Source organism: Panthera uncia, chromosome A2, assembly GCF_023721935.1.
Source record: "Panthera uncia isolate 11264 chromosome A2, Puncia_PCG_1.0, whole genome shotgun sequence".
Lineage (NCBI taxonomy): Eukaryota > Metazoa > Chordata > Mammalia > Carnivora > Felidae > Panthera > Panthera uncia.
The window spans coordinates 10,664,187-10,690,505 of NC_064816.1; the positions used below are offsets into that span (position 1 = coordinate 10,664,187).

At 50.4% G+C, this 26,319-nt stretch overlaps 2 protein-coding genes across 6 annotated transcripts in view; both read right to left on the bottom strand.

The window, feature by feature from the left end:
• Positions 1-307: 307 nt before the first annotated feature.
• On the bottom strand, positions 308-19,339 carry AKAP8 (A-kinase anchoring protein 8). Its single transcript, XM_049640080.1, has 14 exons — positions 19,062-19,339; positions 16,509-16,547; positions 15,004-15,036; positions 14,224-14,500; positions 13,285-13,777; positions 12,652-12,781; positions 12,354-12,400; positions 10,966-10,999; positions 8,917-9,004; positions 6,384-6,525; positions 5,960-6,053; positions 5,403-5,533; positions 4,190-4,285; positions 308-2,092 (listed from the first exon to the last, which is right to left on the bottom strand). The coding sequence occupies exons 1-14, from the start codon at positions 19,078-19,080 to the stop codon at positions 1,571-1,573; spliced, it is 2,145 nt and encodes a 714-aa protein (XP_049496037.1). The 5' UTR covers positions 19,081-19,339; the 3' UTR covers positions 308-1,570.
• Positions 19,340-19,453: 114 nt separating this feature from the next.
• The window catches only part of AKAP8L (A-kinase anchoring protein 8 like), a 27,190-nt gene continuing 20,324 nt past the window's right edge, over positions 19,454-26,319 (bottom strand). For 4 of the 5 annotated variants that reach the window (XM_049640083.1, XM_049640081.1, XM_049640084.1 and 1 more), the window contains 2 exons: positions 19,941-20,036; positions 19,454-19,856 (listed from right to left, as the gene is read on the bottom strand). In XM_049640083.1, the coding sequence (XP_049496040.1) occupies positions 19,527-19,856; positions 19,941-20,036 (426 nt within the window). In that variant the 3' untranslated portion in view covers positions 19,454-19,526. Of the gene's footprint in view, positions 19,857-19,940; positions 20,037-26,319 lie in introns of those variants that run through there. The other variant, XR_007459812.1, reaches the window with a different exon arrangement.

A 26,319-nucleotide genomic window follows, 5' to 3' on the forward strand; every position in this document is an offset into this window, starting at 1 on the left:
TTACTCCCATCTCGGGGAACCAGGGCCTGGTTTAAGTGTAATTGAGGAATAAAACGATTCATGTCACTTCACGACTGGGTGGGCGTGGAAGGACCACACTGAAATTTAGACAGGTTTAATGACAGGCCGTGGAGTGCATTTTACAAGAGAAGCAGAACAGAACAGTTTCATCGTTCTGTCATCCTTTTTCAGACTACTGATGTGCAATGCCACCAACCTTTTTGCCTCGAGAGAAGACACTTCAAAGGGCACACACAAACTAAGGCACATCTGTGTAGTGGTGATGACAGACACAATTCAGACACCATTTTCTTGCTTACTGAGCAATTTATTTGTTTCTAGTTCTTATATTGACCTTTCATAAATATTCATCTTGTCTCCAATAAAGCTCCTTGAGAGCAGGGCCCATATCTTAACTTTTATCAGGGATTAGCACCTTGTGCACAAGAGATGCTCCTCAAGTCTTTTACCATCTAGTAAATTCCCCGCCCCCCCGCCGATGCTTCCCCGAGTGAGACAGTTCAAAGCTTTGCAGGGAAACAGGCCCAGCAGTATCATTTCAAAAGGGAAGCGTCTTTCAATTCTCTTGATTATATCAAAGTATAACTCGCTTGCTACCCTTTTACACAGGCTAACTTTCCCAGATCCCTAAACCTCCAAAGGGGTAGTATTTGAAATGTGTGTATTTCACTGTATTCGTTTCTTACAGATAGCATCTATCTATGGCAATTTATATTTGTTTTCCACTCATGGGAGTGACACCAAGTTTTCTTTCTAAATATATTGTAGAAGCAACTCACTTTAAAGGAAGAAAAAAAAAAACCCAACCCTGAAGTAACAAAGGTGGAACACAAATGAGGTAAAAACAAAACAAAAACTATAAAGGTGATACACCAAAGACTAAAGATTGGGAAAATAATGCCCTAGGCAAAATGTCCTCATTCTTGAGGGGCAAGCGGGAGGGCGTCCAAGGGTGCCGGTCTGTCAGATTCATGAGGCCTTTGAGAAGAGGTCACTGACGTGACAGAACCAACATCAAGTTAACAAGATTCTGCTACATCTTGTGAGGATCACACACCACACACGGTGTGCTCCCGAAGCAGGTCAAAAACTGAAGCCAAAGCAAATTCTTGAAACTTAAAAAAAACCAAAAAACCCTTTCTAAAACAAGATATACCCTAGTATTAAGCTGCTCTCAGAAAAAAAAAAAATAATAATAATAATAATAAAAAGGGCATTCAGCCAGTTGCTGTATTTAACAAGCAAAATATCATCAAAATCTAATTACCCAACTTTTATTACTCCAACTGCAGTGTAGAGAGATTTCACAGCCACTTGGGGGAATGTACAACTTCTGCAGCCTTTAAACCAAGGCGGAAAGCCAGACAACTCTGCAACACAAGCCCGTGAGGTACACTTTTTGCAAGGAAACGGCTGGCTCTCTTCACCAAAGTTTCCAGCATATTCCAGTAACACACCTAGCACTGCTTACAAACAGTGAGAGAGAGCAATGCAAAAGGAGAGAGAGCAACGCATTTCTGAAACACATCCCCTGAAACGGGGAGGAGGCTCAGTCTGTGGGAACGTCACCTTCGGGCTCTGCATCCGTCTGCTTCTCTTTGGCTCCCGCAGCAGCCGGGGCAGGAGCAGGGGCAGGGGCAGGGGCAGGGGCAGGGGCAGGGGCAGGGGCAGGAGCAGGGACTACCTCGGCGCCCTCCGCCTCTGCTGCCACTTCGCCTCCTGCCTCAGCAGCCTCGTTGCCGGCCTGGGCGGCTTCACCCCCAGCCTCTGCTTCGGCGCTGCCCTTCTCAGATGCTGTGCCACACGGTGTCTCCACTTCTCCCAGCTGTTCAGAGTGGGGGCCACGAGCGGCCTCCGCCGAGTCCACGGGGCCTTCCCCTTCGGCCAGCATTTCACTGCGTTCCGGAGCAGGCGCTCCCGCCCCGTCTACGGCTCTCACTGCTGCCGTAATAACCTCAGCTAAGACCTCCGCAGCCACCTCTTCAGGTGTCTCTTCCTTATCCTCACCTCCTAAATTGTCATCTCCTTCGACTTCTGGATCAACGGCTTCGTTGGTGAAAGGGTCTTCACCCTGGCCAAGAAGAGGAAAAGGTCAATGCGGCCTACAGAGCTGTCCAGATGAAAGGCTGAAGGTGGCCCAGGCGGCCAGGAGTCCGGGTTCTTATCATGCCCCTTCAACAACAGAAATGCCTTCAACTACAGCAGGGGAGTTAATCCTACAGGTGCTCAGGGCCTATGGATCCAGAAAAGCTTCGCCACAACTGTTTTGCCTTTTAACTTTAATTTTCTTATTTAGTTAGCTAGGGCGTATGGTATAATCAGAATAAGGGGGTATTCTTGGTTTTAATATTAGTAATTTCAATCTCTGCAATGGGTTTTTGAAAGATACTTTTCCCCCCTTCTTCAAAGGCTTTGTAAAATTTAGAGGAGAGTATTTACAAATATTTAACACAATAACTGCTCCCCCGCCCCTGTTTTGCACTTTTTAATCCAAGCATATAATTAATAGTGAAGTTCAAAAAGACCTAGGATTTCTTAACCCAATTAAAGCAAAAAAACCCTCATAACAGGAAGCTGAGTTTCAAATTTTAGTTTAAGCACACAGCCCTGGTTATAGAAGAGCTGCCCCATTTTGCAGACAAGGAAATGAGTCTCAGCAACTTGTCAAAGGCCACACGACTATTAAGCATCAATCAGGATTGAACCCAAGTCAGACTCTCAGAAGCCAAACTTCTTTCAGCGTATGCTACAACTGCCTCTAGTTTAGAAAAAGTAAACGTCGCCACCGGCAGATTAGGAAATAGGTTTTAAAATACAGTGTTTAGGGGATGCCTGGCTGGCTCAGTCAGTGGAGCATGCGACTTTTGGTCTCAGGGTTGTGAGTTCGAGCCCCACAGTAGGCGTAGAGGTGACTTAAAAAAAAAAAATCTTTTAAATATACGAATATATAAAATATGGTGTTTGAAGCTTGCGTCTACACCTGACTCAAGAAACTTTAAGTCTGTTTAAGCCATGACACAAAACACTGACCAGTCATGGTTATTTATTTAGATCCTATGATGCCTTGGGGCGCCTGGGTGGCTCAGTCAGTTGAACGTCCAGTTGACTATTGATTTCGGCTCAGGTCATGATCCCAGAGTTGTGGGATCGAGCCCAGCATCGGGCTCTGTGTTGTGCATGGAGCCTACTTGAGACTCCCCCTCTCCCTCCCCGACCTTCGCACACGTGTGTGCTCTCTGATTAAAAAAATAAACGCAATAAAAAAATTAGATTCTGTGATGCCTTTTTACCGGGTAGCATGAAGCATCCAATACTGGCAGATTCAATAAATGAGAGGTGGGCAAACAGATCCTTCTAGTCAGGCTGTGCTGGAGCCTAACCGCCAGCCCCAAACAGTGAGGTCTGGGGCTGAGCATTTAACAGATGGGCTTCCCAAGGAGGAACCAGGGGCTCTTCCAGCCGGACCTCTCTCTGGGGCACCCTCTCTGGGACTTTTTATTACTCTGCTCGGGTCACTAAGGCACAGTAGTCGTGGCACCACCAGCTCTTTCCTCCCCCTCCCTCTTGTTGGTTGTCTCTGCCAGCAAGTCTCTTTTTGGCTTCTTTCCTGGATAGTTAGCATCTAACTTGCATTTTTCTTTAAGCATCTCACAATCACTTGCTCAGGATTTCATGGATATTCAAGCTTTCCCATGGTGAGCCAGCACCACTGCAGGCGCAAATCAAGCAGGACCGTGTCCCAGACCCCACGCAAGCAGGGGGGGGTCGCAGGAAACCCACCGCCGTGGAACTGCCAAACCTGACACCTTCCGGCGTCCCTTGATTCTTCAAAAGACTTAGAAATGCTGGGGCGCCCGGGTGGCGCAGTCGGTTAAGCGTCCGACTTCAGCCAGGTCACGATCTCACGGTCCGTGAGTTCGAGCCCCGCGTCAGGCTCTGGGCTGATGGCTCAGAGCCTGGAGCCTGTTTCCGATTCTGTGTCTCCCTCTCTCTCTGTCCCTCCCCCGTTCATGCTCTGTCTCTCTCTGTCCCAAAAATAAATAAACGTTGAAAAAAAAAAATTAAAAAAGAAATGCTAAATACTGTACTCTGGGTGCAATTCTGCACTTGTAGAGTTCATCCTCCATTCCAAAAGCTTCTCCCGTACACTGGACCCCTAAGCACAAACCTTGAGGTATTTTTCCAGCATCTTCACTATGTGTCTGTTGTTCAAAACACTCTTAGCCACATGGAGACTGGTTTTCTTGAACTGTTCAGCAGCCAACTGCAAAGGGAACCAAACGTGGACTTTTAGACCTGGTGTGCAGCAAGGAGCAAGAAAACTAGCCAGGCTACCCTGAGTTGCCCTGGGATCAGCCCTAAACAAGAAAAAGACCAGTATCTTTCTTCACTGTGGCAAGTGGCAAGTCCCAAAATGCCAGACTCCCATAAGGAAAGAAGACCCTGGAGAGACACTGGAACTGGGGCAGTGTAGAAAAGTCTGATCACCACTGACAAACCACGGCCTGCCAGGTACCGTGTGCACGAACAAGCATGAAACGAGAATATTTACACGTCAGATGCTATGCGGACTCAGCATGGGAAAAGGACACGTTTTTTCTTTTCAGTTTCTTGAGTTAAGGTGACTTTATGAGTAAATTCAACGGCAGAAGTAGGGATTCTGCAACCACCTGGACATTTTTGATCTTGGCCCATTGAAACGACACTGCTTATTTGTGTTGTGTTTCCTGGATGATCTTTAATCAACTAGGAGATGCACAGGCAGGTACTGACATCTCCGTTTGATAGTCGGGTGAACGAAGGACAGAGACAAAAACCAGGGCTTGGCAAGTGAGCTAAGGGGCCACATGCGGCCACACCCACTACTTCTGTACTCTGGCTGCTGGTGCCCATCAGCAGCAGACTTGACATGTCAAGAGACCCCATGGAAGTATCTGCCACATGACCCTTTATAAAAAACCTGCCAACACCCTGAGTCTACACGTTTATAGCCTCAGTCCCCACCAGCTAGTTAAGCCCCAATCCGTTCTTAACTCTGGGTCCCCCAGGCCACTGTGCTCTGAATGGCCCTCAGCCTCAGCTTATAGGAAATCTGGTTTGTCAACAACTGGGAAATTTACCTGCGTGGCTTACAGGGAACATTCTCAACCAGGAGAATTTCACCTCCTCTACTGAAGTCCGTTGTTAAGTAACACATTTTCTCACATTTTAACAGAAATTCGGACGTGTCTTACAATCCACTGACGAAATGACAGACTCAACAGAGTATGTTAAAAAGCTCCTCAAGATGCTCGCATTCCCCACAAGACACAGAAGGCCCCGCGTCCCACCGGTGGCAGCCTGGAAAGGCTCAGCTGGCTCGGCACGAGGAGGGGACTCACCCTGCGGTTGTGATTGTGGTCGACCGAGTGCAGGTGCCGCTGGAGGAGCTGATGCTGCGCGGGGATCAGCATGTCACAAGCCAGGCAGTGAGCCGCCTCTATCTTCTTGAAAAAGTGCTCCTGGCCGATCCCTACGGGTACAACCCAAGTCTGGCGCGATTTGGGACAGCATCAGGTGATGCTGTCCTCCTGCTCCCCAACAGGGCCCACGTTTTGTCCTGGTGAGTTCGTCCCCAAGGATCAGGTTGGGACAGAATCTGTGACAGGCAACACCCGCCCTCTAGCAGGAGGGTGCAGACGGAAGCACATCTGCACTGGGCAATTTTACTCAACTTTTTTCATCCGTCTGGTCATTTCATACAAAGGACGAAGAAACATCAGGGGACGTAGGATCACTCCGAAAAGCCACCAGTAAAGCGACCTTCATTAGACACACTCGAGGGCTTCTTTCCATTGCTAGGTGTCCCTCCCACCCGAGGGTCCTCAGGTCACATGCTCAGCAACCCTACAACGGGCTGGCTTTGCACCCAGCCGCGCGCCCCAAGACCACGACTCACCTTTGAAAGGGTCTGGTTTGGGTTTTGTGCTTTCCTTCTCCATCAGCTCCTGACGCCGCTTCTCAATTTTCTTATTCCTGTTTACGATGTACTCCTAGAGAAGATGGCACCGAATGAAATGGCAGGGCGCTGTGTCTGCCTGTCTCCCGGCCGCACCAGAGGCGGCTCACTGAGGGCGGCTGCCAAGCCCCTGGGGGAGGACAGCCCTGTCTCAGCCGCCCCAGGACGGGGAGATGGCTCTCCGAGCAGCTCGCGGGAACGACAGTGGCCAGAGCGCTCGGCTCTCCCTCGGACCTGGGACTTGTACGCTGTTATTCTGGAAAGCCCAGGCCTCATACTTCCCTTCCCCGTCCCTTCTCCGTGAGGGATCTGACTCCGGCAGGCCCATCAGGAAACACTGTGATGGACACCAAGTGTGCTTTACCTGGAGGAACTGCACGGTCTTGTCAGGGAGTTTGGTACTTATAAACCTCAGTGTCTCTTTGTGAAATTTGCTTTGTAGATGCTTCTGGATTTCATCTTCTTCAAAGCTACGAAACTTGCACACAGAACAGGCAAACTGAATCCTGGAGAGGGAAGACGAAAAGAGCAATGATGCGATCAGTTCACCTCCAGTCAGAACTGCAATGGAAATGGGAAAGCAATTTCTGTACCAAGACTTCTGACTTCACACAGGGCATCAGAGTAGCCGTTACCCCAGGTTTCCCCATCTCAAGAATGGGAGTAAAACCTTGCGAGTAGTTCAGGGAGGTGATTCATGCGCCATTCCAGTCTGCTGGGCCCAAAGGCCCCTAAGAGAGCACCCTAAGGTGGAGATTTTCCAAAACTGTGGACTCTCTAAAAGCCTCCAGACCACTGCTCTGGGGGGGCATAGTAATTCCATAACTTCTTTCTGCAGCCACCAGAATAACATGAGATAACCTCATTTAAAAACATTGTTTTTACATGTTTATCTTTGAGAGAGAGCACGCAAGCAAGCTCATTGATTGGGGGAGGGGCAGAGAGAGGGAGACACAGAATCCGAAGCAGGCTCCAGTCTCTGAGCTGTCAGCACAGAACCCAACGCGGGGCTTGAACCCATGAACTGCGAGATTATGACCTAAGCCGAAGTCAGATGCCCAACCGCTGAGCCACCCAGGCACCGCTGTATACTTTTTAATGTTTATTTTCGAGAGTATGGACATGAGCAGGGGAGGGGCAGGGAGACAGAGGGAGACGCAGAATCCAAAGAAGGCTCCAGGCTCTGAGCTGTCAGCACAGAGCCCGAAGTGGGGCTCCAACCCACGAACCTCGAGATCATGACCTGAGCTGAAGTCGGATGCCCAATGGACTGAGCCACCCAGGCGCCCCTGAGGTAACCTCCGTGAGGGGGTATTCCTGGAAGACCTTACACAATTTAAGACCTATAAAACCCAAGATAAGTTTTCCCATGGGACTCAATGCAAAGACCTGTCATACCAAATTTTACAGCTAAAACCACATTTCTTTGTTGCCTGCTTCCAAAATCTCACAAATGCAGTCACGCTGTAGGGCAAGAGGAGCGCAGCTTGCAGAGCCCTATGCCCCCAGAGCGGGGCGCTGCTTCCCTCGGCTCTGCCCAGGAGGCCCTGGCGCACATGGGGTAATGGCATGGACCTGGTGGCACTCAGGAGTCCTCATCTACCAACTCAGACTGCTGCCGGCCCCCGATGGCAGGCTTCTCCTCTCTGGACAAGATACGACACTTACTTTTGCACATACTCTCATTGGAGGAGTGCACAGAAAAAGTTCTGGGGCCCTATGTGTACGAATGCGTACAACTCTCAGGGTTCACGCTTCCTTGTGACTATTTCTCCAAGTCTCTTTGAGGACCCTCTGTCACTAGGGTGGAGTCTAAAGATTCCTTCTGAAGAAAATGTCATCTCCGTTCTCATACAGCATGGAAATAGACCTGATCTAGCCACCGTTCATTACTTATTCATTTACAGACAAGCATTTCAGGGACGCCTGGGTGGCTCAGTTGGTTAATTGCCCGACTCCTGATTTCGGCTCAGGTCGCGATCTCCTGGTTCATGAGTTTGAGCCCCACATCGGGCTCCGTGCTAATGGTGCAGAGCCTGTCTGGGATTCTCTCTCTCCCTCTCTCTGCCCCTTCCCTGCTTGCTCACTCCCAAAATAAATAAATAAACTTAAAAAACTAAAAATAAAAACAAAAACAAATGTTTCGATGAATTTCTGTTTAACACTTGGAAGTGCCTACTTTCCAGTTCCTGCCTTTCCTGCCTCTTACAGTTAGCTCTTTTGCTAACATCTGTTTTGCACTTCTCTGCACAGGAAAAGCACCACCCCATTTGAGCCATAAAGGATTCCCCATCAGGTCATACAGAGAGCCTGTGTGTAGAGAAACAGCCGCGAGCAGTCAAGGCCCGAGCAACCAAGCGCTCACAAGGCCACCAGTGGTTTCCATTTCTAGTCAGCAGCCGCCTGATCACTGAAAAGGCAGAGAGGCACATGGTGTGGTCACACCAACACCCTTCGCACTTTTGCAATTCTTTTTATACCTAGAGACTAAATTTGTAAAGTAGCACCTAAACGTATACAATTGCCATGCCGTACTCCAGAGGCGGTCCGGATTTGGTCAAGACACCCAAAGCACCTTCTTAGCAGCTCTGCTGAAGTTCACCTGTCTGGGGTGACAGATAATAAGCCAAGGACTGGGAAACCCCCTACGGGTTGGCAGGAGAGCAACAGTGCCCCCTGCTGGACACATGCGGGCCAGCGACTCACTGGCAAGAACGTAGTGCCATCGGCATCTCCCAAGTTTTGTCTCCTCTCGACCTCACTTGGATTTCCTGACAGACACCACAGTCAGATCAAACCAGACCGCTCCTGCGTTGTGCAGTGAAGACAGATGAGCGCAGGAGAACCTCACCAGTGCCCGGGTTCCTGCCAACCTCCCCCTGGGCCTGCCTCCTCACCTGTCTGCCGCTCGGTCTCGCATGCGGTCTCTCCTCCTTTGCTTTTCCTTTCTCTTCTTTACTTCATCATCCTCATCGTCCTTCTCTCCTGTAACAGAGAAGTCCCTTCGAGACGCCCTGAGGAGCCTGCAGAGATGCTGAGCACCAGGGCTTGATGGGGACCACGGCTCGGCCACCACCAGGCACCCCGTGCCTGCCGCCACCTCCAACACAGCAGGGTCAGGACACCCTGAGGCACCAATAGTCTGTCAAAGGCTCCCAACAGGGATAGGCCTTTGATGAGAACCCTTGGGAGTTCTCAGGGAGTCAGCTCACATGCCCCCATGGTGTGACGAGGCCGGGATGGGCCAGGGACCCGGCCTGCCCATCCCACTCACACCACGGCCACCTGCTCTCTCTGTCCTTCCCTGTCCTGCTTTCCTGATCCAGTGCCCTGCCATCGGTCTTCTCCCAAAATCACTTAAGGAGAGAGAGAAGCGATTCTTCCCAGATAAGAGGCAGCAGCAGGAAGGCCTCAGAAAATAGAGCAAGCCGCTCTACCGCCCTCCGTCCCACCTCTAGGTGGACCATGACGACTGTCCCATCAGCCTCCTCTGAACTAGGGCCTCAGCAGGTCTGACAGTCCTTGCTGGCCCGAACTCTATCTTCCACTCACAAAAACCGTCCATCTAGGGCTTTCCCAGGGCTACGAGGGAAGCAGTCCTAGAAACAAAAGTGGGAAGAGACCAATTGGTCCTCCGTCCGTCCCCTGGGGCCAGCGCAGAGGCTCCTCTGAGCGCTGTGCAGCCCAGCGTCCCGATGTGAAGCGAGGCCAGGCCAGGTCACCACGGCTCAGGGCCAGGGCCAGACACTGAAAAAAGGTTGGATAAGCATCTGAACTGTAACCCCTACCCCTGATGCCAGTCACGAGACTGTCCCACGAAGATGGCGACCGGCGTGCGCTGCTCAGAAGCCTCTCAAAAGGGCGTGTGGGATTTTTGGCAAGAGGTCACTGCCTGAAACTATTACTGTTGTTTAATAGCAAAGTCATCCCGGGTAGGTAGCAGGACCTGCGCGCAATAAACATGTCACCTTTGCTTTAGCATTTACCCTGCTGCATGAGCTGCGTACTGCTGTGTGGTCCCAAGCCATAGGAGTAATCACTTCAATAAACAATGTGGGAGGGCCTCAGAGGGTTGGCCAAGTCTAAACACATACAAGGAGCATCTAAGCCAGGGGCCTGCAGATTTATGGCAGCAGAGCCACAAAGGAGCCAGCCTGTGATTCTTGGGGAAAACCAGCTATGGACAGACCAATGGGAACAGGAAAAGAAACAAATGGCAAGCTCAAGGCCACGGTGTCTCGGGCTGCTTCTCCACACCCCCCCGAAAGGGTTGAACCTTGCTCTGCTCTTGCCGGTTACTTGAGACTCTTCGGTCTCCCACAATGGCACTGATGAGACCTGCTGAGCAGGGAATATCTCTGGAGGACCCGGGCTTGGGTGCACGTGACAGGCCCCCCCTTCCCCACCCCCCACCCCCAGCTCCCACCCCAGGAAGGTGTCTGAACTCAGTCCCACACAGCCATGTGTGCTGCTGCCGCCAGCATGCCCACCACAGAGGCTGAGAGCACAACGCTGGGCTGGCAACGCAGGGAAGTGTGAAAAGAAAGAAGCCCCGGAAAAAACAGTACAGGGACCTGCAACAGGCCAATAGGGAACAGAGTGGACAGGCTGGAGAGCACCTTTTCTTTTCTTTCTTGCGTTTCTGAGACTCTCCCTTCCCTGCCACTGCAAGCTGCTGCACATACTCAGAGATGAGGTTTGCCCCCTCTCGTGACAGCCTGTATCAAGTGAGGCAGACAGACCTGTTTCCAGCAAGTGCTGCTCTAAGCACTGGAGCAAAGCCTGGGGGTGAGCACCACGGCCAAGGCCCACCCGGTGGCCACGGCCCCTCTTCTGCCCTGAGCCGCCAGGCCCTCCATCCAGGCCCTGGGCTTGCTCAGAAGTCCAGCCTGGCCGGGAGCCGGGCAGTCACAGCAAAGCTCAGAGGGACATGGAGCGATGCCTACCTCTCTGCCTCCCGGAGTCAAAGAACTCGTCCTCCTGAAAAAGGGCACACACAAAGTTGGACGGTGAGGTGGAGTTTCCAGAACTCTCCACAACCAACCTAGCACCCTGCCACCACCTGGTCACAATGTGTCAGGACAAGTCTCAGGGCAGTGGGACAGAGGCTGTGTGTGTCCTATCACTGTTCCTGGTTGCCTTCTGAGATTCTGTAACGACTAACGTGCTGTTTTATTAAAGTCAGTGGCCCTCTTTCAGTTCTTTCTAAAGCTAAAGAATTCCCTCTGGCCAACACACCCGCACAGTTCTGCACATGGGAATGCCAACAGCCCATCCATCAGCTCTATATCAAGAAACCCTGATTTGTGGGATGCTAGTTCCAGCACTCTTTACTGAAAAGGAGCTTTACCAAATTTCCAGGCCACCTGTTTACATTTATCAAGGTAATAACAAATGCACCTAACTGAAAAGCACAATACTGCCCATTTCTTAGCCATCAAGCTCAAGGTTAAATTATTCAGCAGCAGATACACAGAATATCTAGATCCCAGACTCGAGATCTAGGGAAGCTAGATACAGAGCAAGTAAGATTCGCCCAGAAAAACCCGAAAATTCACTGTATTCTGCCTCCCCGACCCCCCACCCACGTGAGCATCAGAAGGACTTGGTTGAGACCTTCATATACTCAGATCTCCAGGCCCTGCCCCAGACATGGATCAGAATTTGCCGGGAGTGGGGCGGGTAGGCAAAGGCTGACTACCTAGGTGCTTGTGCATGGTCCTGGCTAAGAGTTGGCCTTAAATGCCTGTCTCTCATGATTGGTTTTGAAGGCGGAAAAACATGGAGGCAGCTGAGCACCAGCACAAAGTGGGCAGTAAGTAAGGCTTCCGTGCCAGTTTGAAAGCCTCAGCGCACACAGCCCACTGCACTTACCATGTGCGGAGCTAGGAACATCACTGAGGACACAAGAGTGTCTGTGGGGGAAGGGCTAGGAGTGTTTTCAGGAAGAGAAGCATCGTTGGTTTTTGTTTTAGAGAGAGTGAGAGAGAGCGTGCGCACAAGCGGGGGAAAGGGGCAGAGGGAGAGAGAGAATCCCAAACAGGTTCTGAGCTGTCAGCGTGTAGAGCCAGACGCAGGGCTCGATCCCACGACCCTGGGATCATGACCTGAGCAGAAATCAAGAGTCGGACACTCAACCAACTGAGCCCCAGGAAGGGAGGTACTGTTAGAAGTACAAATCTTGAGCTGCAAGTCAGACTCTTAAATCCACTCACACAGCAGTCAAGTCTACCACAGAAGCTGTTCCTGCCTCTTTGGGAGAGAGAGGGTAATAATGTAAAGAAGAAATCCCACACTAGAAACAAAGGAGGCTGACCAGTGAAGTTGGACTTACACCCCTGAATTCTTCATCTCCTGACCGGAAGTCAACAGCTCCATCATCTACCGGACACAAAGAAGAGGGAAAATCAGCCCCTCCGTAGTTAGCCCACTCCCTCCTTTCACCCTCCCAAGCTCACCACCCAGAGCAGCCAGCACTTGTCCTGACTACAGTGGGGGCCATGGGAGTGCGGGTGATACGCGCCACCCTGGAGTTCAACACACGTCCACTGTATGGACGGGCAGGAGGAGCACCAAGCACAAAAACGGACACATCTCACACCCACCCGGGCCTGCTGGCCCCCAGGGCATACCATTTTCAGAAAAATCTCCTTCGCTGTCAGCCCGGGCCAGTTTGGTGTCAGGCTCATCGTAGATGTGCAACTGCTTCCGTTTCCTGCCCATGCTGTCTGGGCCACAGCGGTCAAACCCTCTCCGTCTGGGCTACAGACACAAGCACATCCGATGTACCGCTTACCCCGACCATTAAGAAACCCCAGAGAAACGAAGATCGGAGAAGTTGTAAGATCAGAGAACAAAGGCAGGAAAGATCTTTGATCTTGTCACAAAACAAACAAAGATGACTGTAGTTGAACCCCCCCCCCCCACAATTTTATGCTAAGATGTTGGACACAAAAAGCCACATATTATGTGATCACGTTCCCGTGAAAGGTCTAAGAGAGGTAAATCTACAAAGACAGAAAGATTAACAGTTGTCAAGGCTGGAGTAGAGAGCAGGGAGTGACTGCTAATGGCAGAGGTTGGCTTCTTTCTGGATTGATGGAAATGCTGTAAAATTAGACGGTGGTGAAGGTTGTGCAATTCTGTACGTTTTTACTAACACTCAATTGTACACTTAAAAAATGAGTGAATTTTACAGTACCCAAATTTTCCCCAATAAAGCTGTTTGAGAAGTCGGCAGATTAGAGAACTTCCCAAGGGCTTACCCGATCCCTCATCCGAGTCTGCGACCGGCCGCATCCGTAGGGCGCAGAGTTGTCATAGCCGCCGGCCCCCTGCATGCCCATTACACTGAAGTCTGGGGCCACGGACTGGGAGAAGAGGGAAGGCGGTGGCCTGCTGGGGGAGGGGCCTCCCAGGCCCCGCCCACCCACATAGTTCATCTCCGTCCAGGGAGCGGACAGGGGCTCAGAGGAGGCTGCCGGAGGCGGCAAGAAAGGGTCGCTGCGCATGAAGGTGCTGGGGGTGCTCCGGTCCTGGAAGCGGCCCTGGCCCTGGCCCCGGCCCCGCATGAAGCCATCAAGGGAGCCCCGCTCACGGGCTGGGTCCCGGCAGTCACTGTACTGACTGTTAAAGCCCCCATTTCGGTCAGGCCCCAGGTCAAAATCATAATCGTAGCTGTAGCTGGGGCGGTACGGATGGTGCTCAGGCAGACAAGACCTGGAGTCATAGGACTCAAACGACTGGAAGCGGAAGGAGCTGCAAAGGAAGCATAACCATCACTTCACTCTGGGCCCAAGCGCAAGTCTCCCGCAAAGCTGGCTTCCCGACATTCAGAACAGCACACTGCACCACCACGCAGCCCTCCTGAAAGCTCAGAAGGCAAAGCGCACCAACGATCCCCCTTGAACGTTGTTGAACGAGGTGCATGGAGCCCTTGGCTGTGAGAACAAGAGGGTCTACTGGTACCTGACGCAGACACAAGGAGTCTGGTGTCATTTAGCTAACACTCATACCCTAAGCCCCACCACTCAGGAAACCAGAAAGTCCTATTACAATGCCTCTGCCCCGATAACGCCCAACTCATCTACTCCATGTTCAGGAAGGAGCTGAGGAAAACCCTCCCTGGAAGAGGGGGTGCCCACTGCCATCTGCACAAAGCTGGGGTGTGGGATCCCCAGGGAAGGGCTCAGGTCCATAATCACCTGTCCCGGTCCTGCATGCCCTCCCCACCGCCGCTGCTCCCGCCCCTGCCTCCTTCCTTGGACATCATGTCCAAACGTTGATTGATCTTGGCGATGAGAGAGTCGGAATTGTCAGTGCACGGCTCTGGACCATAAGAAGCCATGTGCATGGCAGGGCCCCCAGCTCCCAGGCTGTCGCCGGCCTTGGTGGCCTCCCACGAGGCTGGGCCATAGCTGTAGGTCGCTCCTGTGGTGACGCTGGTGTTCTGGGCACCATAATAATTGTAGTTTTCATAACCTGCCATGGGGAGGAAGAGCCAAATCAGACCTCAGCGGCCCCAAGGTCTACAGCAGCCACGTCTGGAGAGAGGCACTCGCTGCCCACAGAGAAGGAAGACTGTCAAGGAACCAAGTGGCGCTGGCATCACCCCACGCTGTGAATATCACCCGCCAAGGGGCGGCAAGAGAAGGACAGAGGCTGAGCCTCAGCCACGAGTGGTTGGCTTTCCGCACCAGATCTGAACACTTGCTCCCCACTCAAAGCCAGAGGTGGCTGAGAGCCCGTGAATGGCAGTTGGGGCTGCTGCTCCCATAACACAGTCACGATCCCCAGCTGCCAGCAAGTTCCTGACACTGCCTGGGCCTGCCAAGCCTTCAGGAGAGCTGTGGGCACAGCCACAATAGGACATGGGGGGGTAGGGGGGCATGGGGAGGGGTTAGGTCTCTGTATCCCAGCCCCTCTGGGATCGGGTGGCCGATCAGAAGCCTTCTTGCGCACCCACAGATCCCCAGAGGGCCTACCTTGCCAGCTGGCCACACCGGTTCCGTATGCACCTGAGAGAAACAAAAATAGACAAGAGCTTTGTTTACAGAATGAAAGTGCCTGAGACACCCCCCCCCCCCCCAGCCCCAACTGTCACCTTACTCCACCAACCGCAGGTCTAGGGCTGCGGGCAGCTGTGGCAGTGCTTTGGGAGGGGCACCCCTGGTTGGCCATTGAGGCCAGGAATGGCTGGGGCCCACTAGCTGTAAAACTCATTTCCTACAGCTCTACTCAGCTAAGCATGATCCAGACTTCTCTTGTAGGCAAGCCTGATCTCTCCCATCAGGACAATGAGAAAGGACAAGTGCAGCCTTCCCAGGAAGTGTCCAGTGTGGGCCACCAGCCAAGAGGCGGACAAGGCTACATCCTCTGGCAGAACCCTTTGAAAGTGCCAGTTCTCACCACTTGCCAGAGCTCAGGCACCGCTAACACAGTGAGTACATCAGTGGAAGATTGTGTCCCCAACTCAACTAAGCAAGGGGACATTATGTACCCAAGCGACATGGAAAAAGCCTCCTCCTGGGAAACTTGGTGATGGGAGAAAAAGTGACCCCACCACCCTCAATGGTGCTGGGGGCAAATTCCAGGGTCAGAGAACAAAGAAAGCCCTCATCCCATCCCCTGGAACAAATGCTGGCAAAAAGCAGACAACCTCGCCACCAGGGAGGACATTCTGGTCCTTTAAACATCCTGAGCATCCAGCATTATGATCTAGATTCCAGAGCAGGGCCAGCAAACAGGGCCCCAGGCCAAATCTAGCCCATTGCCTGTTTTTGTACAGCCCGCAAGCTAAGGATGGGTGTTAGCTTTGTAAATGGTTGGAGACGGGAAGGGGAAAAAAAAAGAAAAAAAAAAGAGTATTTCATGACGTGAATTTTGACATGAAATGCACCATTTATATATTTGTCAAAACTCACAGAACTGTGCAACCACAGCGACTATTAATTTAAACTGTGGATTGTAATTAACGACAATGTATTGACATTGACTTGTTACTGATAATAAACATACTGCACTAATGCAAGATATTAATAATAAAGAAAACTGCTAGGGTGAAAGGAGACTATCTGCTCAACCCCGTTAAGTCTAAAACTACTAAAAAATAAAGTCTATTAATCATAAAAATCTCTTATCATACCCTCAGCTATTTGCTCTGAATAATAAATCCCTAAAATAAAGGCTCTTTCACCACGTATGAAAACTATACGGTATGCAAATTTCAGTATCTTTAAATATTACTGGCACACAACCACGTCTGTTTGTTTATAAACATCTCTGGGACTTTTGCATGGCAGAGACCGTATAGCCCCAAAGCCAAAAGTTTACAATGCAGTCCTTTACAGAAAAGGTCTCCTCCAGATCCTTGGGCTAGCCCTAGTGTGCCTGTCACGCTCTCCAGGTTACGTTCACCGTCCCGGGCTCTGGCAGGCTAGCGCCTCAGGTGTGTGTGGGGTGGAATCCACGCCTCCCCATGAAGTCTTACCTTGGGTGTTGGTGGGTCCAGCACTCCATGCCCCATAGCCTGCAAAGAGAAGACCTGTGAGTTAGGATCCTATTTGTCACACGGAGAACGGGTGCTTCTGAGGCGCTCTGAGGCACCTAGAGTGGTCGCCTTCAAGGACAGTTCAGTGCCAGCCTCCCAAGAAGGCAGCATAACCACAACACTGTCCCTCTGAAAGTCCTGAGTGGGCTGATTGCCATTACCACACTCCACACACAGGCTTGAGGTCAAAGCAGAAAAGAGTGGGGGGGGATAGACTTTGGGGCCAGCTCTGCCAGTAGCCTGTGGAGGAAGCTTGGCCTGAGCCTCCATTCACAAGTCGGGATGACACAGGACAAGGTGCCAGCTAACCCAGTACTAGGATACAGTTGTGTCCGCATTCCCAGTTTGGCCCACCCACCAAGCAGTCCCAAGTCCCCCATAACTGAGCACAAAGTTCAGAATTTGGAGACGACTGTGCCTCTCCAGGCCTCACTTCTTTGTGACCACGGACCCTCCCTCCCATGCTCCCCTGGGCCTTCATGTCCCAGGGCTTCAGCCTGGCCTAAGGCATCCGGGCTGCAGTCTCTCTGTGGTGGCTCCCCTTGACCCTGCAGACTCCCGTGACAGCATCTGTCTGGGCCCTCTTCATTTCTGTGTCCCTGGAGCCTCAAACGGAGCTGGGCACAGGCAGCCATCCACACCTGTCAATGATCCTCACCTTTACAAAACAGGAATATACCCTGTCTCTCTTTCCAGAACAACCCAAGCCACTAGCCAAGTGCCTAGTGTGTGCCCACACATGACAGGCAACGGGCACATGTTGGTTGGTGTCCCCGAATGCCATTTAGAGATGACAGAGCTAAGCCTTGGAGATTCAGAGGCACGTTGCTGAAGTTTGCCCTTTGCAGGCTACGGTCTCCCTTGCCACACAGCCTTTTCTACACCTGTGCGGTAGAAAAACAGAGTAGCGATCCCAACGGCAAGTGACCAACTACAGAACACTAGTCTAAATACCATATACTAATCACATAACCTCATAACACCCCTTCAGATAGATAATATTTACCCTATTGTCCCAGAGGCTCAAGAGGCTGGCACTTGCCCATGATCATGGAGCTGGAGAATGGAAGAACTGAGACATGAACTCAGATGTAGGTGCCTCCTATGGTCAGGAACCAACTGTCGAGGCTCAGCGAGTCCTGAGAAATAACTCGAGGTGGAAAAGCCACAGAGGGACTCAAGGAGGCCCCAGCATCCAACCGGAACCTGAAGGGTTCTGGCAGATAGGAAGTCAGGAGCATAAAACCTCTTCGTGCTCAGGACGTGCATAGGGCAGGGTTACTGGCTGAAAGATCTGGTGGGAAGCAGGCAAGGAATTGCGAGACCCAGGTAGACTGCAGAAAAGACGGGGAAAGCCAGGGTGAGCCACCCCAGAACACTGGAGATACCCAAGCACACCAGGCACCTCAACAGCTCTCTTGCAATTCCTGCTGCTGGATCCTAACACTGCCACCTTTCGAGATCAGTGCCTTTCTTTAGCTGTTGTAACGAAGACCAGACTGCTTGCTTCCCCAACCTCGGATACATACTTGGATAGGGACGGCACCTGGTTAAGCCCCCCACCCCACGTATTCCAACATCAACTGTTACCCACGGACAAACCTGGCTTCCAGCGCACAGCAAAAGCATCCTAGAAATCTCGGATTCTGGACACTGAGAGCTAGTCGCTCGAGAAAATCCGTCCTGCCGCAGACCCTGAGGCCCAAGTGGGGAAAAGGCACGTCCCCTCTTACACAGCCCCCAGACACCTCCAGGCCACAACGAGGGGCTGCCTGAAGGAAGGCCAAGAATCTGCCACCACCCCAGGGCACATCAGGTTTGCAATTCTGCACGAGACCCAACACCCGACCCTCGAAGTCCTGTCCCAGGCCAGCACGAGTCGCGTACGCGGCAGGCACCCGCCGACACTAGCCCCCGCGGAGACCTCGCACTGGTGGGGCAAGGCCCGACCAGCGCCGCCCGGACGGCTTCCGGGACGGGCGCGACGGAGCACGTGCACAGCGTGCAGGCCCCGGCCAAGCCTCACATCCCCGAGATAGGCAGCCGAACTCCCTCGGCCTCCAACCGCGGGCCCCGCGCCCCACAAGCTCGTGCCGTGGCTCCGCCCCCGGGAGCCGCCATTTTGTGGTCTTCCGAAGCGGGAAGGCGGACCTCCGAGCGGCGGGGTCGACCGGGCCAGTCCCGCCGGGTCTGAGGGGTAGAAACGGCTAGGACAGCCCAAGGCGCCCCCCGAAGCCCGCCGCAGCGTCGGCCCGCCGAACCCCGCCCGCCTCCTCAGGCCTCGTCGGCCAATCCCCACGCAGCGCCCTGGGAGCGACGACTCCGAGGTCCAATGAGCAGCGCGCGCGCGCCCCGGCCTCCTCTCCGCTGGGTCGGGCTGGAGTAACCGTGCTCGGGCGTAGGCCCTGTCCCCGCGGCCCTCTACGCAGCGGCGGCTGCGTCGCCCGAGCAGCGCCTGGCCACCCCACCTCGAAATGAGCCGCCCAAACGAACCTCCGTAGCCCTGCTCCATGTCTTCAGCTCGGCCCGCCAGCAGCCCCTTTTTCTAGGGTGCCACAGGACGCATGCGCTCAACACACTTTCCGACGTCCGCTACTGGAAGACCAGGCGCATACGTCACTCCTTCCGCACACCACCACTGGCTGGCTTTCGCGGCGCACCCGCCCGTCGCCCCAGTCGGCCTTCCGGTTGCTTGGAATCGGCTTTCACGGCATCTTGGGAGTTTTGGTCCGGACACGGAGTCTTACTCTGCGCAGGCGCTTCCCTCTAGCTCCCCGCCGCCAGTGCGCAGTCGCACCCCCACCCTTTCCCGGGTCCCGCGCGCAGGCGCAGCCCGCTTCCCACTACGCCGACCGTGCCGCACACCAACAAACGAACAAGAAAAGTGGGGTAGAAAGAACTTTATTGGGCTCGGCTTCCAGCCTTGGCCACGCGGGTCCCGCCCGCCGCGGGCCCAGGTCACGGTGCGCCCCCACCACCCTCCTCGTCGTCGTCGTCGGCCTCCACGTCGAGGCCCGGGATACCGCGGATCTGGCGCTGAAGCGCGCCGCCCAGTAGGGGCAAGGCCTCCTCCTCCTCCTCCTCCTCCTCCTCCTCAGGGGGCGGCGGCGGTGGTGGGGACGTGGCCCCAGGGGCGGGCTCCGGGGGCACTGGGGGTTGCGCCGGCGCGCCCTCGGCACCCTCCGCGCCCCCTGCCGCTTCTACTAGCGTCCCCTCGTCCAGGGCACCGCCCTCGGCCTCCTCCTGTTCCTTCTCTTCTTCGGGGCTATCCGTGAACGGGTTCTCACCCTGTGGGGAAGGGACACAGATACTGAAGGGAGGACCCGCGGGGTCCGGGGGAGGGGGGGGGGACCCCGGGGTGGCGCGCCTCACCTTCAGGTAGCGCTCCAGCTTCTTGCTGATGATTTTGTTGTTGAGGATGCTGCGGGCCACCATGAGCGAGGACTTCTTGGACTGCTCCATCATGAGCTGCAAGCAAGGCAGGCAGGGCTGGAGAGGCTGCTCTTGGCGCCGGAAAGCCCCCCTCCCCCACCTCTCCAGATCTGCGGAGCCCTCCCAAACCCCTCTACCCTTAGCTTAGCACAGCTGAGGACTCTAACCACGTGGTATAGGTGGACAAGTGTACCTTGGGTACAAGCACGGAGCCCAGACCTAATCTTTGTTCAGATGCTCCATTCTTCTACACCATACTTACTGTATTGGTTAAAAACAAGTCTTTACAGCTGTACAGCAGAAATCTAATGTGCTTACATAAAAACTACAGACAGTGAACAAATTAAGAAACCTACTAAATGCTGAAGGTGCAACCCCCAGCAAGAAGCCAGCCGCCCATATGCAAGGGACTCGTTAGGATCAACAGGGAGAATATAAAAGTAGGAACACAAATGTCAAACAGCACATTTAAGGGATATACCTCCTTTAACCCACAGAATCCCCAAGATGTAGAATTATACCCCAAATGTCAAGGTTCAGTGAAGAGAGACAGTTCTACCCCTGATGGTGAGAGGGCCAACTGTTTACTTCCTTTCTGGAAAGCAGTTTAAATAAAATGTATTAAAAATTAAAATGTCTCAGTAATTCTTTACAGGAATCTATACTAGGACTTGGAAACATTCATGCACGTGGCTGCAGTACTGAAAAACTGGAAAGTACCTAAATGTTCTTCTGTTAAATAAATCATACATTCAAAAAGATGACCGTGCAGTCCATAAATAGGGCTCATCTCTCCCCCTGTGTGATAAGAAAGGTGTGTGATGGGCCAGTGTGCACACAGCATGCCAGAGCCTTTCTGTCTGAAATGGTAAGCGGTTCCCTCAATGGTCGGAGTACAGGCAACTCTCACTTTCATCATTATAAAGATTATGCAGAAAGCTGTAAGCCGAAAGACAAGGATAAAAGCTATTTTTGTTGGCATGGGAAGGAGGGGCCCACCTCCAAAAACCCTACTGTGGCACCCCAGCCAACTCTCTACGCCATCATCTCCCTTGCTGTTTCTACTCCCTTTCCCAACCTTCACTTCTTTACTCATTTTCTCTACTGCTTGGGGAAAATACCGACAGACTTCAAGGTCTGTTGCTCAAAATGAAACAAATTAAAGATGCACAATTAGGATACTAGGTCAGCCCACTTCCTCACCAATTCCTCACTTGCCAACACATTATCCTCCTCCCTGGAGGCACCAGACAGGTACACACAATTCCCAGCTGAAGCCCATTTACATTGTTTCCAGATTTTTGCTACAATAACCAAACACCACCAAAATAACCTTAAATACTTCCATGTTGGTGCTTTTAATTTTACCAAACAGGTTCCCCAAAGTGACGGGTGCCCCAGTACTCTGCAAAAAAAGTTGTAAGTTGTTAAGTTGTAGTAGGTGGAGCTTCCTCCACCTGTATTAAAACAATGTACTTATCCTTTGGCCTCCTCAGCAGCATCAGATGTTATCACTGTTGGATACTTTTGTGGTCCAATGAAAGAGAAAAGAATGTGTGCTGCCTCTCAGGGCATTGCCCTGCCCAACAGCAAAATCTGAGTGATCTGATACGCATGCTGGGCCACCTGCCCAGCGTTTCTATGAGGTCATCTTCTCCACAACCTCTGGGTTTCCTGGCTTGCTCTCAGGAAGGCTTTCTGTAACCTCAAGGTAAACAAACGATCTTCTAAATTTTGCTCTTTTATTTTTCACGTGTATTATTTCTGGAATTGAATATATGGTATGAGGTTAGGGGTCCAATTTTCTTCTCCAGAAATTTATGAGATAAACCATTGTCTCTCCGTTGAATGGACATATAGGTCTATAATCCCTTCTCCACAAATCTGAAACCCAGAAGGAAAAGTTTTCCCCTAAAACTCCATTATATTTTTATACCGTCTTTATTTATCCCACTTCTGTACCTCACTTGAAGAATTACTTATGGTTCAACTACAAGTCACTTTCCCAGATCCTGCTAGGGATGTTAGCGATCATTACTGTGTAGATGTTCTGAAACCAAAAAAAAAACACCTGATTTGAAAACATCTGGCCCCAGGATTTCAGATAAGGAACCTGTACTGACTTTAACAGTTACTAAGTTCCAAAACATACTGGGATCTTTCATTAGACTCTCTAATCTGGTTCCACCATTTTATTACTATGCCAATATCACTTGTTTTTAATTGCAGTGGCTTTGTAAAAGGTTATTACCTGAAAAACCAAGTCCCTGAACTCAACTACTGCCCTTTGTATAATTTTCTTGACTGTTAGACTTAATTCTACAATATAAAACTTTCAAACAATTTCATTCCATCTCCCTCCCCAGAGTATGAATGGAATCCCATTAACTGTCCACATTAATATGTGGGGAGATGTAGTTTTGTTTTGTTCTGCTATTAAATCTCCGAAGAAGAACACTGTATATTTCTCTATTCACTGAAGTCTTATTTCATATCGAGTTTAAGATCCCATACCTTTCTTCTTAAATCTATATTCCTAGTTATTTTGTGGATTTTGTCATTGCTATGAGTAGTTTTTTCCCCATTTACATTTCTAACTGGGTATTACTACAATGGAGAAAAGCTATTACTTTCTGTATGTTATCTTAAATTCCCCTTCTTTGTGAAATTCTATTAATTCTAAGGCCATTTTGCTGTAATCATTCAGCCTTGCTAAGAATATAGTCAGATTATTTGCATATAAAGTTTTCATTTCCAGTATTTCACACTGACAGTTGCTCATTTCTTTTTCTTTATGTGTGTGGTTTTTTTTAACATTTATTTTTGAGAGACAGAGTAAGACAGAGCATGAGTGGAGAAGGGGCAGAGAGAGAGGGGGGACACAGAATTCAAACAGGCTCCAGGCTCTGAGCTGTCAGCACAGAGCACGACGTGGGGCTTGAACTCATGGAGTGCGAGATCATGACCTGAGCTGAAGTCGGACACCTAACCAACTGAGCCACCCAGGCACCCTTGATAGTTGCTAATTTCTTATCAAGCCATCCTTATATTCCAGAAACGAATTATACTTATATAGTGTATTACATGCTTGAATTGAATTGAATACACTGGATTGGTAATTAGTAATTTCTACTTAGCACTTTTATTCTTTTTTATTTATTTTTACTATTTATCTTTAAGTACTCTCTGCACCCAACGTGGGGCTTGAACTCACAACCCCAAGATCAAGAGTCGCATACTCTATTTGACCAAGCCAGCCAGGTACCCCTACTTACTAGCACTTTCATTCTTTAACACTAAACTGATCTACAGTTTCATTTTGGCATTATCCTTATCAGAGTTTTGGAATTAAGGTTAAAAAGTCTTCCTAAAAATGCAATGGGGGATGGACTTTCAGCATGGAAACCTGACAAGCTATGTGGACCTGCTCCCTGGTGAAACTGATGAAGACGATAAAACACCACAATCCTTTCAAGTCAAGGGAAATGGTCCTAAGGACATACAGTGAATGAAGAAACACTAAGGAAAAGCTACTAAAACTCAGTAAAGATTGTGAGTTGTGGTGGTTTAAACATGACCTGTTGCTTTCTTGCCTTTCCCAGTTCAGAGCGATGGGAAAACCCACTCCAGATGCTGCAGCCCAAGAACACAGGCCTCGGACTCTACCCAGCTCATCACAGTTGGAAGGCCGCATCTTCTCAGGAGGCACGGAAAGTCATCAATTCTCATTCTGAGCTACCTTCTGTGGAAGCTAAGTTCTAGACAAGTTCATCTGAGAGATGGTGGTGCCCTTCTTCTCTCCAGCCCCCCATTCATGGAATGGAGGCTTGACCTAGGGCACAGTATGCTGAGAATAGGTTTCACGCTGCCCTAGCTCTGGCTTGTTTATAAAGCAGAGGTCCTGTGCCTTGGAGAGGCAAACCAAACCAAGACCAGAGGCTACAGCTGTCACCTTCTCTCCCCAGTCTCTCTTAAAACAGCAGGCACTGAGAAAGCAACACTGCATAATCCCCCCACCCAACTCCAGAGTCTAGGTGCAGGTTTTACCCAGGGGTAGGCCTTAAAACAATGAGCTCCCAAATCTCTTCCCAAAGGAACTTACTTTATTCACAAGACTGTGAAGAAGTTCAAGACAGGAGGGTATGCAGAAAAACAGGGACACTAGTAGATGTGATAACAATATAAACTAAACCATCAGCTTCCCTGGTTACCAGAACCAGTAGGACAGTTAAGAAGAGCCTACAGGGCTCAGAACTCTCAAACCATGACCTCAAAGATGATTCCTATAGAACAGTGTGGATTTATTTAATTGGATTAGATTGAAGAGCAATTTAATGCCTCAAGGCATTGCTGAAAACAACACAGCCATCAGTCAACAATTTGTATAGTTTGTAACAGCTAAGGGTAGTCTAGGCAAGAAAAAAAAAAAACCCTGTCAAAACCATTGTTATCCCAGGGTGGCTAGGCCCTTGCTCACAGCTTCCTCATTCAAGGCACCCTAGCAAAGGTTTCACTCTGGCAGAGACTTAAAAAATAATTTGACTAAACAAACAGATAAGCAAATATAGTAGCAAGACTGTGGTGGGGGTGGGAAGAAGAGAAAAGCATAATCACACGGTCTCATCAAATAGAGAATATCAGTAAAGAGACAAATTATAAAAAAAACAAAACTAAAATCTTGGGAGCTGGAAAGCGTAATAACTGAAATGAAAAATTCACTAGATGGGCTCAACAGTAGATTTGAACTAGCAGAAGACTTAGAGAATCTATAGATTGGTAGATATGATCTGAAAAACAGAGAAGAATGAAGAAAAACAGTCTCAGACAACCTTGGAACACCATTAGGTGACCCAACATATGCATAATGGAAACACCAAAAGAAGAGGAGAAAGAGGCAGAAAAAAATACATGAAGAAAAATGTAGGCAAACTTGCCAAATCTGATGAAAGATTTGAATGTAGAGATCCGACAAACTCCAAGTAGGATAAATACAAAGAGATCCATAAAAGACTCCTCGTAATAAAAATGCTGAGTCAAAGACAAGGGAAAATGCTTGAAGCAGAAAAAGAAAAATGAATCATCACTTAAAAGGGAACCTCAATAGGTTAAAAGTTGGTTTGTCACGAGAAACGAGGCCAGGGGGCAGTGAAATGACACTGAAAATGCTCAAAGATAAAAAGTGTCAACCAAGATTCCAGCACCCAACAGAGCTACCTTTCAGAGGTTAAGGTGAAATAGAGACATTCCCCAAAACGAGTACCTGAGAGAGTCCGCTGCCAGCAGACCTTGTAAGAAGCACCAAAGCTCTTCAGGCTGAAAGCAAGCGGCCCCAGTTATTCAGATCCATGTGAAAAAATAATAAAGGTAATTATAAAAGACACTAACTATGAATGTATAATTCTTTGCCTGTCTTCTCAACTGACTGAAAAGAAGTTGTATAAAACACACACACACACACACACACACACACACACACACACACACACAGAGTACTGTTTGGCCTGTAACATAGAGAAATATGTTTGCCAATAACAGCACAAAGAAGGTGGGGGGACTAAAGTTGTACTGAACTAACAAGGAAGTGGGAACTTGAATCCACAGGAAGAACACAAATGAAGAGAACCAAAAATAAAAAATAAGAAGGCTAATGTAACAAAAGCTACAAATATATAATTGCTGTCCTGTCAGCTTCCTTATTTTATTTACTTATTTATTTTTAAGTAGGCTTGGGGTGTCTGGGTGGCTCAGTCAGTTGAGTGTCGAATTAAGCTCAGGTTATGATCTCAAGGTTCGTGAGTTCGAGCTGTGTATCGGGCTCTCTGCTGTCAGCACAGAGCCCGCTTGGGATCTTCTGTGCTCCTCCTCCACTCATGCGTGCACTCTTTCTCCCTCAAAAATAAGTAAACATTTTAGATAAAAAAATAATAAAATAAAATAAAATAAAATAGTCAGCTTCATGCCCAGCATGGAGCCCAATGTGGGGCTTCGAACTCACGACCTTGAGATCAAGCCCTGATGAGCTGAGATCAAGAACTGGATGCTTACCCAACTGAGCCACCCAGATGCCTCTCTTCCTGTCAGCTTCCTTTTTTTTTTTTTTTTCCCCAACGTTTTTTTATTTATTTTTGGGACAGAGAGAGACAGAGCATGAATGGGGGAGGGGCAGAGAGAGAGGGAGACACAGAATTGGAAACAGGCTCCAGGCTCCGAGCCGTCAGCCCAGAGCCTGACGCGGGGCTCGAACTCACGGACCGCGAGATCGTGACCTGGCCGAAGTCGGACGCTTAACCGACTGCGCCTGGGTGGCGCAGTCGGTTAA

What these genes read in the sequence shown, in the direction of transcription:
- AKAP8 (XM_049640080.1), bottom strand. An exon ending in GGCATGCAGGACCGGGACAG is followed by an intron (nt 13,778 to 14,223) that starts GTGATTATGGAC and finishes CTTCCTTTGCAG; the next exon opens with CTCCTTCCGCTTCCAGTCGT. An exon ending in AGGAGATTTTTCTGAAAATG is followed by an intron (nt 12,401 to 12,651) that starts GTATGCCCTGGG and finishes TGTGTCCGGTAG; the next exon opens with ATGATGGAGCTGTTGACTTC.